This window comes from Carica papaya, chromosome 1 (genome assembly GCF_054855325.1).
Source record: "Carica papaya isolate Zhongbai chromosome 1, ASM5485532v1, whole genome shotgun sequence".
In the NCBI taxonomy this organism is placed as follows: Eukaryota; Viridiplantae; Streptophyta; class Magnoliopsida; order Brassicales; family Caricaceae; genus Carica; species Carica papaya.
Window position 1 is genome coordinate 12,603,568 of NC_142309.1, and position 17,060 is coordinate 12,620,627.

Sequence of the window (17,060 nt, forward strand, 5' to 3'; positions counted from 1 at the left end):
AATAATATAGTAAAAAGATTGTTAAAATTTTATGAGAAACTCAAGTGTCAAGGTTTTATATCGTTTCCCACTTTAAAACTAGTGGATGAGTTTTCTTCAACTAGGGGATAATGATGCATAACGAATTATACCAAATATATTAGAAGTTATAATTACTTCAATTATGAAATTATTATATTATTTCAGAGTTTATTATTATATTATTTAGGAGTACTATTATAATTTTAGTAACTTATATTTTTATTTTTTATAATATTTTTTTATTTGCATTAGAATTAGTATTACTAATATTATTTTCTTATTCTTTTTAGGGTTAGTATTGTTGATTCTACTAATTTATTATATTCTAGTTTAGTTCTACTTAGGAAAATATTATTATAAATAACTTTGTAATTTCATTTATTGATCATTTAAATATTTAATAATATATTTTGAGAGTTTCTCATTTTTTTTAATTGTGTAATATAATCAAACCCTTAAATGTGATGCTTAAGATCTCTTAAATGTGATGTTTAAGAAATTCTTGATGTGATTTTTAGGTTTTTTATATCTCTAAATTTCTAATTGCATAACTCAACCCTATTTTTCCTCCATCGTTACATATTTACTATTTTGAAATATATTATGATAAAAACTATTTTCTTATATTAATAACAAAACATTTAATAATAATATCTTCAAAGCAGATCATATCAATAACATTCTATTCAATTTAATGTGATTGGTTTATAAGACATATTATTATTAATATAAAGATATATATTCTTTTGCAATTTCTCTTAGATTAATTAGAAAAAAACATATTTCTATGATTTTGTCAATATTAAGTACTTTTCTATAAATCAATAAAGGAATCTTTAAATTTAGCGTAATGCTTAAGACAAACCAATATTGCTTCATCAAAGAAGGCACTCAGATCAACAACCACAAAAGCTAATGTGTAGTCATAGCTAGGTTGAAACAGAATAATCAATCTCATTGAGAAGAGTTTGTGGTATATCCAACCATTGCTCGGGGATAAAACACCTACATCTTTAGGCAAATATTTGGAATCAGGAATGAGATTGAAAAAATAAACACACACACACACACACACAATTAAATCAAATCTTCCATCTTAATTACCTATCTCTATTTCCCTATCTAATTTTTCATCTTGTCTAAGTGCAAATTCAATATTTTAGGTCTATTGGACAATCATGACAGGTAGCTAATAAGTTCTACTCTATTCCATTCATCAAATTTATCGAAGTAGTAACCAATCTTTAATATAAACTTTTGCTTCCATTTTTCATTATAAATGTAGCGACATCTATCTCATTAATAAATACAACGATAATAAAGCTAGTAATGAAGAAAAAAAAAATAATAATGTAGATAACAAAAGTATGAATATCGAAAAAAGTTAAAACCCAAACTTTGTTGTAATTTTTTGAGGTCCATTTTTGTCGTTTACTGAGTTGAAAAGTAAGTCATTTATCTTTTATATAAATCACATTTTCTTTTCATATTGCTTGTGTAATTGATTTTTATCTTTCTTTTTCTTAATTGATTATCAGGTTTCTCTATAAACCTTTAGTTAAAGAGAGGGAAGTGAGAGCTTTATTTCTTCTTTAAATCATAAAAATAACACCTTAAAATAAAAGAGTACTATTGTTATTTTATTTTTAGTTAATTTAACGACCTAAGTTAACTTTTGAAAATATTTTTTTTTATATTAATAATTTTAAAACTACGATGGTTCACATTAAGTTTTTAAAATTGAGAGTTTTTAATGTATTTGCTGAAAGTTCAGAAATCTTTTTTAATATATTTTAAAAAGTAAACTAATATGTTATTAATTTATTGCATAATGATTTGTATACATTTTTTTGTTGATATGTATAACATTAGGTATTTGAAATAAATTTAAGTTAGCATTTGAGTTCATTGTCTCTTATTTTGTAATTATTATTCTTTTTAGTTTTTATAAACATATACATTTATATTAAATATACATTATTTACTAATTAATTTTAGTAATTTTCTAAGTTGTCCTAATTATCTAAAGCTAGAAGCATTTACAACAAACTAAAATTGTTTGGAACATAAAAATATTTTAAACAAGAAATAAAAGTAATTTGTAGGACATTAAAATATTCAGTTATATGTATAAAAGTACAGAAAAGAGATTGTTATATGCTAATTACAATTTGGTAATTTAATTTTATAATATTTGACAATTTATTATCTTAAACTAATTGTAACTAGCTTCATGATAAGTTTAGTATTTTTATAAAAATAAAACAACAAGTTTTTATGAATATGAATATTTATTAATCAACAAGTATTAAATTTAAAATAACATAATTGATAATGTATACCAAAATTTATTTAATTTAAGTAATAAATTAATTGGAAGTTCTGATTTTAATGAAAAACCACAGGTAAAATAATTTATTTATTGTAATTAAAATAAAAAACCAATAATGTTATTATAAATATTTAAATGAAAGAGTAAGAAATTATTTTTTTATTCCTAAAAATAATTCCCTTCCCATTTGCACTTAAAAAAAAAGAAACAAAGAAAGAAAAAAAGCCAAGAACGACAGGAAAAGGAAAAGCAAACGCTGCTCCCTTCTCCTCTCTTCTCTCTCAATCGATCCTCATCGCATAAATTTGTACGCAGAGAAGTTGCTTCTACTGAAATCGGGCCTGCCTTTCTCCTATCTACGGACTGATTTCTCGTTGTTGGAGATCAGTTTTGGGGAAGAAAAACAAATCAAAATCAAAAGCCTTAAGGCATGGGCCAAGCTTTTCGCAAGCTTTTCGATACCTTCTTCGGCAACAGTGAGATGAGGGTACTCTCTCTCTCTCTGATAATATATATATATAATATTGGATATACACAGATTTACTTGTAAGCAAGTTTAGACAATTTGGTTAGATATTTATGTAAGTATTAGAAGTTTTTACTTTCCATATTTTGATTTATGTTTGTTAATATTAAAGTAGTTGTTACAGCTGTTTTGTTGTTGATGCGTTTCTGTTCTATGGTTAATACTGTTTTCCCCCTTTTTATTTTTTCTGTAATTTTTTTTTTTTAAATATAAACAGTGTAGTATATTACTATAGGCACCAAGGGGTTGTTGCCTATGTACAAAAGAATTTACATGTCAATTAAATTATCCACAAGGTTTGATAAATCCTCCAAATATTAAGATTTTTATTTTCTGTTTGGAAGACGTTTGTATTCTACTGTTCTTTTATACCAGCAAAGTGTACCCATGGAAAATTTTATGGTACTCATTACGTATAAATTCATGTAAGTATGATAAATCTTTTCCAAGAAGCTAAGTTAGTATCAGGAGCTGAAATAAGTATCCAGCAGGGTTGGTGTTGTTTTTTTTTTCCCCAATTGTTGTTTATGTAACATTGTTGCAATCTATTGCTCATGGGTATAGAACAGTTTTCTAATAAACTTAATTGTTTAATACAGAAAATATGTATTACAAAAATACAGAATAATGTGAACTTTGTTACTGAATTGGCTTCCAAGTAGACAGTTGCACTGGCTTTACGGAAAAGTAGGGAAAATATTGTGGGTCTTCACAGCACAGCAGTTGCATTGATATTTTGCAATGTCCCCGTGAAAATATACGTGTGTGTTTAATGTTTGGGGCATTCGTCCTATGCTTTTGACGGAATTATTTTGAAGGAAGGGACGAACTTAATAATGTTTACTGTAGGTGGGAAGGTCTTTTCTCTTGGTACTGTATTGCAATGCTCTGATCAATGCAACTCTATTACATTTTTTTTTCGTTTGTTGTTGCATATTGTTTTGCTAGTGAAGAAAATGAAAATTTTCATTGGCATAAGGATAAAATGGAGGATGGTTCCCAAGGTAAGCTGAATGGAATATAAGGATTTATCATATTAGTTGAAATTAAGGCTTTTCTGGTGTTGAAATTTGCCATTTTTTTCCTTGTTGAATTTTGTTGAGGGCATGCGAGATTTTATAACAAAAGTTTACGAACATTTAGGGAGAAATATCTCTCTTCCAATAACATCTTATGTTCAATGGTTACAAAATTTTCACTGTTTGTATATAAGATCTATTTTTTACGAGAAAATAATTCACTAAATAGCACCAATTAAGTGCTAATGCAAGAAGGAATCTTTTTGCTAGACTAAAAGCCTATAAGCCACATTGTATGATCTTGATCTAAAATTGGGTTTCCACTTAATCAAAGCTCAATGAAACTGGCCATTTCTCTTTGACGGAAACAAAACGAGCTTTCCACCAAATTAAAGTCCCTCTCATCTCTTTATTTCCAAATAATCCTTCTTCTTCTTGCTCCCTTGAGGAAACTAAAAAGAAAATAATTGATTTTGGGTGGGGCAGGGTTGGGGGCGGGGGAGGGAAGTGGAAGAACAACCCAACAATAAGCAAAAGTATAAGAAAGGATAGACCAAAGCCTTGAAGCAACTTCGTAATGCAAAACAGATGATTATGGGTTTTTGGTTTCTTGGGTAGTAAATAAGGTGAGTAAAACCATTGGAGCATTGAAAAGGGGTTTGTTTTCCTTAAAGGGAAGAGTTACCTTGATTCAAGCTTGTCTCTATCTATGTTCCTCCTTGTGTGCTGAGAGTATAGAGGTGTATGAAAAGATTCTTATGGGCGAGGGTAGGGAGGAGCATAAGGATCACTCACTTGAGTTGGGTTGTCGATCGAAGAACTCAAATGGTTTAGATATCAGAAATCTTAAATTGAAAAACTTATATCTTTTGGCTAAATGGCTGTGACGTTATCCAAGGTTAACTTAGTTCTTTGTGGTATAGAATGAACAATATTCATGGAAATTGCGGAGCTAGCTATAATACAACAATAGGGAGATCCATTACTCACAAAAGTCCATGGGAAACCATCTCCTAAGTCCTTCCTTTGTACCTAATTTAACTCATTTAAAAGTGAGAGATGGCTCTTGAGGGCTATTTTAGGAGGATCACAGGATTGGGAACTCTTCATTGGCCGACTAACTTCCTAGACATAATGCTCCCGTTTCTTGTTTTGCAACCTCAATATATGACATCACAGGTTGAAACTTTGCCATTTTTCATCACTTATCTGATAGAGAGACTTGAGAAATATCAACCATACACTAGTTAGTCTTCACTCACACCCCGATTATAAAGCCTGGACCTTGGAGCCTCAGGGTTATATACTTGCAAATCCTTTTTTGACCATATCAGTGAAAGCCCCATCTACTACTATAGTCTTTTTGGCCAATATTTTGTAGAATGCCCCGGTACCATCAAATATAAAGGTATTTGCATGGATTGCTATTCTTCGACAACTCAATATACTAATGACATGTTGTAAGTTCACAAGTTAGATCGGGCTTTGCCTCTAGATATCTGTATAATATGCTATCGGGTGGGGGTCTCATTTGTTTTTAAATTGTGACACAATGTGGAAATTGTGGTCGAGTTTATTTGATGTGTTTGGTTTATCATGTATAGCTCTCCTTTCAGTGGAATACTTTGTGAGTACATTCTTATACAAAGAGGGATCCGAAGGGTGGCCAAGCCCCTGTTGAGAGGGGATATTTTATGGACCAATGGACTTTATGGCTTGAAAGGAATAAGAAGATTTAATTATTAATTTTTGACCAGGCTGTATTATGGGCAAAGGCTCATGGGTAGATCTTTGATATTACTGTCTATGCTCTGCAATAGTTGGGATGCAATATCCTCATAATTCTGAGAGTGAGGGCTTTCTTTTCTTTTTGTATTTATTTTTGCCATCTGGTTGTTGTGTATCTTTTTCGAACTTCCTAAATGAAAGTTATAGAAAGATGTTTAATTCTCCCATGTTGTAATATTCACTTTCTCTTCCTAATAATATTTCTTTATCTACCAAAGAAAAAATATTCAGATAATGTAAAATTCAACCATTAGTGTTAGCAAGAGATATAAACAAGCATATAAATACTTTGTTTACTAGTGAGTTTATATTAGAATAATCTACTCCGTAAGTTTAACTATATCCTTTGACAACTAGCCATCATTTAAGAGAAGCCATAAAAACACCAAATTAATTTTGATAAATAAATGCATCTATGACCAATAACTTGTTTAGATGCATGGAGATGCATTAGTTCTTAAGTACCATTATTTTCTGAAGCCAATATCTCCTCTTCCATAATAGTCAACCAAGTAAGTTGGTTTAGGCTTCATGCAAGGTTTCCGAGACAGTGATACTGAATAGGCAAGTATTAGATCTTCTTAATAGTTTAGAAATTGTAACTATATTAAATGTAAGACTGTTATACTATTTAGGAGTATATACTTTTGAGGAGTATATTTATTTAAATTTTTTTTTTTTGAGGAATATTATTATAATTTTAGCAACTTAGGATTTTTATTCTTATTAGTATTTTTTTATTTGTATTAGAATTAGTATTCATAATATTATGAGTAGTAGTTTCTTATTCTTATTAGAATTAGTATTTCTTATTTTACTAGTTTATTATCCTTATTTTAATTATATTTAGAAAAGATTGCATAAATATTGTTATAAATAACATGTAATTTCACTTATTAAGGTATTCAATTATTTAATAATATTTTGAGAAAGTATTCCTGAATTTTGAAGATTGGAATCCCGTAAAACACTATCTTCTCTCTCCTCTCTCCTTTCTCTGTGAACACTAGCATGAACCTGAAAGGCTACTTGCGAGAAGGATCAATGAGGGGTTAGCCATAAGGCTGGCCGCATCCAAAAAATTAATGTTGTTGGATCAGACCAAAAAGCTTATCCTCATTGATAGGATGTCCTTCGATGCCACTTACGATGAGAAAGATCTCGATGGCCAATGCATTTGTGAAAACGGAAAGAGGTTCAGAGTTTTGATCACTCTCCACAAAGAAGATGTAAGTTGGCTTGTTGACGCGCTTAGTGACTTCTATTGTTACAAGGGCGGCGTTACTTGGGCAAAGAACAAACAGGCTCAAAAGCGTACGCTCTGGATAGCTCTATGCTGGAATAGATGTGGGCATTTCTTAGTCTTCTCCGAACAAAAAGGCAAGGAGTACAAAAGAATCTTTATACCAGAAGGCGTCGAGGTTGGCGGTTGGTGGAGAATGATGAAATCTATTTTTGAACTTGCCGAAATTCTATTGGTCCACCAACAAAAAAAGGACATTTTGCCAAAACCTCTTATGTTGGGATGCTCGAACTCTGTACTTATTCTTCTCATGTCTACAGTACTTTGCTGCCCCCCTGCAAACAAAGCTTTAAGCTAGTGGTGATACTGGATGGAGGGAAAACTTTTGCGGAGGTTTTACAGGTAGGTGTGACACGTGTTGATTGGATAGGGCATAAGCTGCCCAACCTGACTTGGACCTGAAAGACACAAAATGGGTATGGCCTGGATCGTCATAAGGAAAAGACAGGAAACTTCAGGCCTACCTCTGCTGTGGGCCCAACAATGGTTCTCTGTCCGTTAGGCAAGCCTAGGTGCACAAGAGAAGGAAAAGGGAAATGGGTTGAACATGTCAAGACAAACAAGGAGGCTATGAAGAAAAAAACCCGAGAAGGGTTGAACAGGGTGGGCAAAGCAAAGAAACCAAGAAGAGAAAGAGTCTAAGAGTTACATGGCTCTGGCAGCCTAAGAAGGAAACCTGATCCAGCCTTTAAAATAGAAATTTTCTGTCGAGGAGGGGACCTCAAGGAGTACAGAGGAAGCTTATGGAGTTGAAGTGACTGGCAATGCATGCATCGCAGAGAGCCACGGTGGTCCTGTGGCGATTGTCAAAATACATGAAAGGGAAGAAGTTGAATCGATGCCACTTGCGAGGATCAACAAACCTAAGGCGGATGAGTGATCACCTTTCATAGATTTATCTTTTCTTTTTTCGCCCATTTCTAATCTTGGAATTAGGACGATGTCTGAGGTACAGTATGGCGAAATCATTCGTAGAGGTTCATTAACAAATAGACCTAGTTCCTCACACATAGACATAGTCTGTCAAGAACAGATTTACTCCACCTAGGTTTTAAGAAATGTTCGGTGAGTTAGCAAGTCTCTGGGAGTCTCCTTTGCCAGTTTTGAACACCAAGTCATGCACCTGTTTGCTAAACTTGAAAAAACGATGTGGGAAAAGAGAAAAAATGATGGGTCTTTGGGAAAAAACTGTAAGAAGCAGAGCTCGAGAGGGGTAAGGAAGCTAAAGAAACTGCAATCTTCCATTAATTATGGAGGCAAAAGCAAGAAGAGCTCAAAGTTGGGGGGAGAATCATCATTGCCTCAATGGTTGCCTTAGCAGATGGAAGCCTGTAGTTGTCTGCTTTCAGGAAACCAAGATTGAGGCCGTTAATGATTTGTCCACTAAAAGCCCCCAGTGAATTGATGAAATGGGGTAGGAATTGCTTCTGGCTAAGGGGACCGCCAGGGGTGTCCTCCTATTGTGGAATAAAGAGTCTATAGAATGCAAAGATTCCATTATTGAGGAGATTACCTCTTCTTGCCTATTTGTCAACAAAAGGAATAATGGTATCTCAGGTGTTTATTATAGAGGGAACGTCGAGGAGCGTTCTCTGTTGTGGAATGAATTGTTTGGTTGTCAAAGCAGATGGGGGAATATGGGTGTGGTAGGGGGCAACTTCAACATGACACTGTGATGAAATGAGAGGTTGGGAGGTCACTTTTCTGCCTCTTGTGCTAATGAATTCAGTGAGAATATTGAGCTGCTCAACCTAATAGATTTGCCACTTAATAGGGGCTCGTGGACACAGAGCAATCAAAGAGATTCTCCGTCTGTTTCTTGGATTGACCGATTCTTGGTGGCTCTTGATTTCCTTCTCCACTGTCCCGACTTAATCCAAAAGGTACTCTCTAGACCCATATCTGACTATTTTCCAATTTTTCTAACATAAGATGATATCAAATGGGGCCCTGTCCCCTTTCCATTTGACAACAAGTGGCTGAAGGTTGATTACTTCAGGGAGCTAGTGCATAATGTGTGGAATAACACCACTGTTGAGGGCATCGCTAGCTTCAAAATAGATTTCAAATTCAAGAAGCTTAAATATGAAATTAAAGCCTAGACTAAGGACGTTGACCTCAAGGAGGAGGGGCACATTCACGATATCATGAGGGAACTCACCGATCTTGACTCCCTTGAGGGCTCTCGGTTCTCTCCCTAGAGGAAAAATCTAAACGGAACAATTTGAGAAGTGAATTGGCAAATAGACTCCATATGGAAGCAATCTCGTGGAAATAAAAATCTAGAGAGAGGTGCCTCTAAGATGGGGACAAGAACAGAAACTACTTCCATTGTCTTGCCAACCATAGAAGAAGAATTTATTACATTAAAGAGATGAGTGTTGAGGGGAATCTTATCTCAGGCAAATGAGGCTATGAGAGAATGAGTAAAAGCCTTTTATTAGAATCTTTATAAGGAGGAATACCGTCAAAGACGAAATTTGGACAACCTCCCATTTGAGAGATTAGATGACTCGAAATGCAGCTAGCTAGAAGCTCCTTTCTCTGAAGAGGAAATTTGGGATGGGCTTCGGAGCTGCAATGGTGATAAGGCCCCAGGACCCAACAGTTTCAACCTTAAGTTTCTACAGGCTTTTTGGGCCCTTATCAAGGATTATGTCATTGAAATGATCACTGATTTTGATAGATTGGGATCCTTTGTCAAATCCTTGAATGCCACTTTCATTATCCTTGTTCCCAAGGAGGGGGCAAAATGTATTGGTGATTTTAGGCCAATCAGTCCGTTAGCAGTTTATAGAACCTGATTGCAAAGGTTCTTGCCAATAGACTCTCTAAAATCCTTCATTTGATCATTGATGAGAGTCAACATGCTTTTGTTGCCGGTAGACAGATTTCTGATGCTTTCATGATTGTAAATGAGGTGGTTGATGAGATGGTTCACAACAAAGGGCCTGGGGTTCTTTGCAAATTAGACATGGAAAAAGCATTTGATCATGTTTGCTAGAATTTTGTCGATTATTTGCTTCATAGGCATGGTTTTGGGGAAAATAGAGAAAATGGATCAAATCATGCATCACCATGACTAGTTTTTCGGTCATGATGGTGGCCCATCCTCTTTCTTCCAAGCATATAGAGGATTGAGGCAGGGTGATCCACTCTCACCCTTGCTCTTTATTGTGGTTATGGAAGTCTTTAACAAGCTCCTTTTAAATGCTAGGGACTTGAAGTTGGTGGAGGGCACTGTCCTGGAAAGCAATAGTAAAAAGTTTGAAGTAACTCACATTTTCTTTGCTGATGACTCATTAATATTCTGTAAACCTGATGCCAGGATGTGCTAAACCTGAGATGTATTCTCCTATGCTTTCAAGCTGTCTTCGGTCTCAAAATTAACCTTTATAAATATGAACTTGTAGGCATTGAAAAAGGTAGCAATGGGAAACACTTGGCAAAGGTCCTGGGTTGTGTTGAAATGCAATTTCCAATCAAATACCTTGGCTTCCCACTGGTTGTTAAGTTCAAAGACAAAAATAACTAGGATCCCGCGGTTAACATGTTTGGCAGAAGGCTGGCCAGTTGGAAGAGACGATTTCTCTCTAATAGGGGAGATTAACACTCATGAAAAACACACTTTTAAACCTCCCCATCTACTACATGACAGTCTTCACAATACCTATATATGTAGCTAAACAACTTGAATCTATGCAAAACAGGTTCCTTTGGGAAGATGTTGATGGTAAAAAGACGTACCATCTTGTCAGTTGGAAGGAGGTGAAGGATCCTATCAGGTCGCTAGGGCTGGGGCTAAGATCTCTCACTACTATGAATAAAGATCTCCATGACAAATGGATTTGGAGCTACTTAAATGAAGACAATAGCCTTTGGAAGAAGATTATTGACATTAAATTGATGAGAAAGGATTGTAATGGCAAACTCACTTTAGCCAACAGACCCCATGGCTTAAGTCTGTGGAGAGGTATTATGGCCATCTACAATAGAGTGTTTGAATGCACCAGATGGGAAGTCGGGAACAGCACTAAAGTCAGTTTCTGGCAGGATACCTGGTGTGGGGAGGTAAATCTCATGTCCAGGTTTCCCAAAATTTTTGCCATTGCAAGGGACAAGCATATTCTTCTGGGGGAAGCTTTCAGTGTTCCTGATCACAGGGTTTACACTGTATCTGTTAGCAGGCATTTGAATGACTGGGAGGTTGAGGAATTTGAAAGCTTACTTTCTCTGATGAGTACAGTTCAGCTCAGTGATAATAGAGACAGGCTCTGTTGGACATTGAGGAAAAACAAAAGCTTCTCGGTCAGCTCCCTCTACAGAAATCTGAACACTTGCAGGGCTGCTGGGAATGACTGCTTTCACATAAAATCATATGGAAGACTTTTGCCATCCAAGGGTTTTGTTTTTCGCTTGGGAAGCGTCCAAGGAGCGCATATTAACCATTGATAACTTAATGAAAAGAGGAAAAATTATGGTGAATATATGTTTTCTTTGTAAAAGCACCACTGAATCCTGTAATCACCTACTGCTTTGGTGCCTCTTTTCTTTCAATCTTTGAATTCTTGTTTACAGCCTCATGGGTATAAATTGGGTGATGGCGGGCTCAATCATTAATGAACTAAGTATTTGGGAGGGGCTCACTGGTAGAGACAAAGCTGCCCGTTATTCCTCTGACCAATTTTTAGACTATTTAGAAAGAAGGTAATAATAGATCTTTTGATAGGAGGGAAGAATCTTTCACTAACTTTAAGAATAGATGGTTTCATTATTTTAGGTCATAGCATATATAGTTTAGACTAGAAGATTTTGGAGCGATTGTAGATATGTTCATTGAAATGTAAATCTTTTGTACACAGGGTGGCACCCCCTTGGTGCTGATATTTAAAACAATTCTATACTTTTATCTTCAAAAAAAAATAATAATAATATTTTGAGAGTTTCTTAATTTTCTAGTTGTGTGATGCAATCAAACCCTTTAATTTGATGCTTAATTTCTTAAATGTGATGTTTAAGAAACCCTAGATGTGATGCCTAGGGTGTCCCCAAATTTCTAATTAGACAAATCAACCATATTTATGCTACGTCAGACATAAACAAAGCCTAGAGAAGCAATCAAATGTGAAGACGGAGAGAAATGTGCATCAGAGGCAACAAAAGAGATAGGGCAAGAACACTCTTCACCTTTGCAAAGATGAATACTAGAATTTGTAGATGTAGAGGCTGGTGGAGAAGATGAATCTTGATATTGAGTATGTCAAGATTAAGCTTGCGTTATAGGTGGTGTTGCAAGTATAGAAGATCTGCTAGCTGTAGTAACATTGTATATTGGAATATCATCTCTCTCCCTTACCATTATAGACTGTAGGCTGAAAAATAAAAGTGGTCTTAAAGAATGTCACATCAGTGGAAACCTAATAACAACTTGCATTGAAGAACACCTATACCGCTTCTAAGGTCAAGAATATTCAAGAGAAAGACATTCAATGGACTTAGGATCTAATTTTGGACACCTAGGGACTAACACCGTGAACAAAACACATACATGGACGAAAAACAAGTTTCAAGTGGAGATAAAGGTCATGAAGGAAATAAAGAAAGAATATCACTAGCAAGAACAGGTAAGAATAGACTAAATAAGTAGGTTGCAGAAATAACATCAACCCATAACTGTTTAGGGACTTTTATCTGGAAAAAAAGGGTTCTAGCGATTTTTAGTGTCTATCTTTTCCTTTCGTAACACCATGAGGAATTTTTTATGGTCTGGGACTGGTGAAGTCTCAAGAGAGAGCATTTGCTTAGATGGGACACATGATATACATACAGAAAAGATAGTGGTACTGGTATTGGTATTCGTATTGGGATCTAATGTCTAAAAGACTTTGGCTAATTGAATATGGTGAGTGATTATTTGCATATCAAATTGAAACATTGAGCTTCCTAGGCATTTGAATGATTTGTAAGTGGATGGTCTGTTTGTTCATGGTTATTTTGTGTAAAGGTCAACCTCCACCTTGATGGAGATGATCTTGGCAGCCTAATTTGATATATTGACTTCCAATTCTGCGTAGTTTGCCTTTTATGCATGGTGGCACTCTCTTGATTCCCTGCTTATAATGCTTATTATTTTCTCACAAATAGAAAATTGTATTCTGTAGGTTAATGGCATTATATTTAATGAAATTAGAAAACTACAATAGAAGAGATAACGACAGAACATTCTAAATCCTAATAAAAGTCAAAGTGTGCTAAGTCTACCTAAAGAGCCTAAATACATTAAAACTAATAATAATGATAGTAGTAATAACAATATGCTAAATACTTTTAGCTTTGTTAGCATGATTCAAATTTATTTGCTTTCTTTTTATCTGCTTATTAAAGAGATGTTGCAAGTCTGCTCTCTCTTTCATTCTTTGTCTTTGTCATCCCTCCAATTTATGCTTTTAATATATTTTTTTTTGTTTCTGTTGACATTCAACCAATAATTAGTCATTTTGTCCCATTTCATGACACTCGTCAACTATTATTCTGTATTTCCTTTAGGCCTTCTGCTGTTTTGTTTATTTGTTTTGTTGGTCATATTTAGTGCTTAGTGATGGATACGAGCACATTCATTTTTTAATTCGGTTGATCATTATCTTTTTTTTCTTCTTAATCTACGATTGGAATTGGCTTAGGTTGTTATGCTAGGTCTTGACGCAGCTGGCAAAACAACAATACTGTACAAGCTGCATATTGGAGAAGTTTTGTCCACAGTCCCTACAATTGGTTGGTTCCTCAGCTCATACATTTTTCTTGTCTCTTAAATTGACGTGATACTCCTATTCCTTTATTGGTTGATCATTTTGGAAATAGATTATGTGCCTCCTTTTCAGTTTATTGGGTGTGCCTCCTGTTGCCAGTTTATTAACTGAATGAATTGTAGGAGTTATATTGACAGCTCTATATTAGCTGAAGAATTGATTGTGCACTCTTAGGAATTAGTTACGTAATCCAGGGATGATTGTAATTGGATGACTAGAACCCCAAACATACGATAATTGAGTATAAATGGATAGAAATTTTATTAGTACTAGGAGAATAAGAACTTCTAGTGCACTTGGCAAATTCACAAGCATGACAAAATGAGGCTCCTTATTATGTTATTGTAATAAGTTATATCTAATTTTTCTAAAACAAAATCATGACCTAGCTAAACGTGGCAGACTCAAGCTATAGTTAGGAGTATCCTCATAGACCTGCTTGTCCTATCTATCTTTCTATCCCTTTCAAACTTGCAAAATACTCAGAATCCCTTTGATGCTGCTTCTTGTGGGCAAAACCAGGAGTAGAGGCATTAACACCTCCTCGTAGCTTGTGATTCTGCCAACACCCTTTCTAAGGCATTTGATCTCATTTTGCTAAAATTAGAAATCTTTAGTTGCAGACCTTGAGTAATTTTGTTGAAAGGTTATTTTTTTTTTACAAACAGAGAGGGAGGACTTAAGGGACCTCACAGAAATTTTGACATTTATAAATACTTTCCAGATTTGCTGAAATCCCCATGGTACACCCATCTTATGCCCTCTCAGGTGACATGCACTAAAATTTTACTGTGTTGCAAAGAGGATGCCTTGATAACATTGGCTACCAATGTTACCTCTACATTATTAATTGATTGAAGCATGAAATTTATCTCATACTAAGCTGTTGCTAATTTCATGGTTCTTGCTATTGTCTCAAGACTTCTCTGTTGTTATTATCATATTTCATAGAGTTTTTGTTAGGGTGGACAGACAAGTTGATGAATTAAATGTTATTTCCTCTCTGTTGTAGGTTTCAATGTTGAGAAGGTGCAGTACAAGAATGTGATTTTCACAGTTTGGGATGTTGGTGGCCAAGAAAAATTAAGGCCACTCTGGAGGCATTACTTCAACAATACAGATGGACTGGTACTGCTGAATTTCTTTTGCCCTTTATCTTTAACTGATGATTCTTGCTACCTCATTCCTCTTTTAGTTGTATATAGATTTGTTATGAATTTCTGCCAATTGTCAGCTAGTATTCCTCCTCTTTGTACAAATAATAACCAAACCTTGGATTCTTTAAGTGTCAGCTAAGCTGTAACTTAAAACTATTAGAAGTTCGAGCATACATTCAGTAAATTTTTTTGTTCTGTGAATTGTGATTTTGTCTTTTAGTCTTAGCTGATAAAGGAGTCTATTGTTGGTGATAACAGTGACATCTTTATTCATGCAGATCTATGTTGTTGATTCCTTGGATCGAGAGAGGATTGGGAAAGCAAGACAAGAATTTCAGGTCTTGCCCTTAAGGAAGTCACGCAAATTTTAAGTCTTTGAGATTCTCTGGGTTTGTTTCTTACTTGTCATACTTTATTATCTTCAGGCTATTATCAAAGATCCCTTCATGCTCAACAGTGTCATCTTGGTGTTTGCTAACAAACAGGACATGGTATGTTACTAGTTTCTGTTCGGGAGAAAGTATATGCACTTCAACTCTTGATTATGTCATACGCTCACCCACTTATGCACCTATAATGTTTTTTATGTGAATAGAAATCATCGTTTGATATCATAGTTATGTGGAATTTTTCCTGTGTCAGTCAAGATAATAAATTAAAACCATACTTAACAATGGGATAGAGCTTTCATGTAGCAGATTATATGGGCGTTCTTGCTTCTCTAAAACTTAGTTTGGTTGTCCGCCATAATAAGGTTTCCTTTGGTTACCATACTGTCTGAAGAGGGTGACATGTGCCAATTGGTCTGTCTCTATTTTACTGTATAGGGTTAGTTAACAGCTTGAAGAAAAACTGGTAGGTAAATGCTGTCATATTTTGACTTATGGGTTTTCTGTGTAGAAAAGGGTGTCCAGTGCATGTAAGCTTGAGGAGGAGAAGAAGTTGGTGTAGGATTTCCAATTTATTAAGTGACTTGTTTTGATGCCTCTCTGTAACTCCACAATTGAAGATGATGTGCAAATTGAATGGTTAGCATAATATGCAACAGGGCTTTTATGTTATTTTTTCTATGGTCAGAAAGGGGCAATGACACCAATGGAAGTATGTGAAGGACTAGGACTGTTTGGTCTCAAGAATAGAAAATGGCATATACAAGGGACTTGTGCACTTCGGGGTGATGGCCTCTATGAAGGCTTGGATTGGTTAGCTTCCACCCTCAAGGAGGTTAAAGCTGCTGGATACTCATCCGTTGGTACCTCCTCATTCTAGTTGTCCGGGTGAGGATTCTTCCATCTTTGACCTTCCATAATGGCTATGAAATATAGCAATTGCTAATTTTTTAAAAACTTTTTCTGACTGTCTTTGCAGGTAAACTATGCTTTAAACTGTGACATCCTGTTGATTGATATTTCGTTCAAGGAATCAAGAGTTTAGCATTAAAAAGTGGCAAGTCCAAAACTGTGATCTTTTTTATTCCTTCTGAAATGTCATGTCAAAGCTAATGAAGTTTTCTAGGGAGCTTAATTCAACCTCACTCTGGTTTTACACTTGTAATTTTTCTTCAATGTATATCTTAAAGGTTTCTTTAAAATATCTATATAGATGCATACATATATATATATATATATATATTCCCACGTATATGTGTAATTTTAATGCATCTTTGTTTCTTCACCAAATGACCAAGTTAACATTGGTAAAGTGGGAATAGAACGCCTAATAAAATCCTTACCTAAAGGCAAATTACCACTCCAGTTGAAGGCTCATGGTTTATTCTTGTATCTTTTATTAATAGTCAAAACCAGGAAAGAGATTGCGCTCAAATATAACAAATAAATTATTATTTTTTTGAATTTATTTAGAAATTTTGTAGTGTTTATACTTATTAAGCATAAATCACGAAAATTTAGTTGCAAATTTAAAATTAGAATCAAAACTATATATTTTACTGTTATCAAACTTGATAGAATTTAAAAATGAATTAAGATGGTTTTGAAGGAGTTCTTGATTTATTGTCTCTTAAGCTAATAAAATCGTGTAAAATATGTTAAATGGAAACAAACTTTGTTGAAGAATGCGAGACGTGGTGCACGGAATGTTAAATGATA

At 34.5% G+C, this 17,060-nt stretch overlaps 1 protein-coding gene across 1 annotated transcript; it reads left to right on the forward strand.

Annotated features, from left to right (window-relative positions):
- The first annotated feature begins 2,548 nt into the window (after window positions 1-2,548).
- Window positions 2,549-16,543, forward strand: ARFB1B (ADP-ribosylation factor B1B). The gene is made up of 7 exons (XM_088219920.1): window positions 2,549-2,840; window positions 13,670-13,760; window positions 14,808-14,923; window positions 15,231-15,290; window positions 15,378-15,443; window positions 16,030-16,229; window positions 16,321-16,543. The coding sequence occupies exons 1-6, from the start codon at window positions 2,784-2,786 to the stop codon at window positions 16,219-16,221; spliced, it is 582 nt and encodes a 193-aa protein (XP_088076046.1). The 5' UTR covers window positions 2,549-2,783; the 3' UTR covers window positions 16,222-16,229; window positions 16,321-16,543.
- The last annotated feature ends 517 nt before the right edge of the window (window positions 16,544-17,060 follow it).

What these genes read in the sequence shown, in the direction of transcription:
- ARFB1B (XM_088219920.1), top strand. Translation starts at nt 2,784, where the DNA reads ATGGGCCAAGCTTTTCGCAAGCTTTTCGATACCTTCTTCGGCAACAGT. An exon ending in GTCCACAGTCCCTACAATTG is followed by an intron (nt 13,761 to 14,807) that starts GTTGGTTCCTCA and finishes TCTCTGTTGTAG; the next exon opens with GTTTCAATGTTGAGAAGGTG. An exon ending in TTGCTAACAAACAGGACATG is followed by an intron (nt 15,444 to 16,029) that starts GTATGTTACTAG and finishes TTCTATGGTCAG; the next exon opens with AAAGGGGCAATGACACCAAT.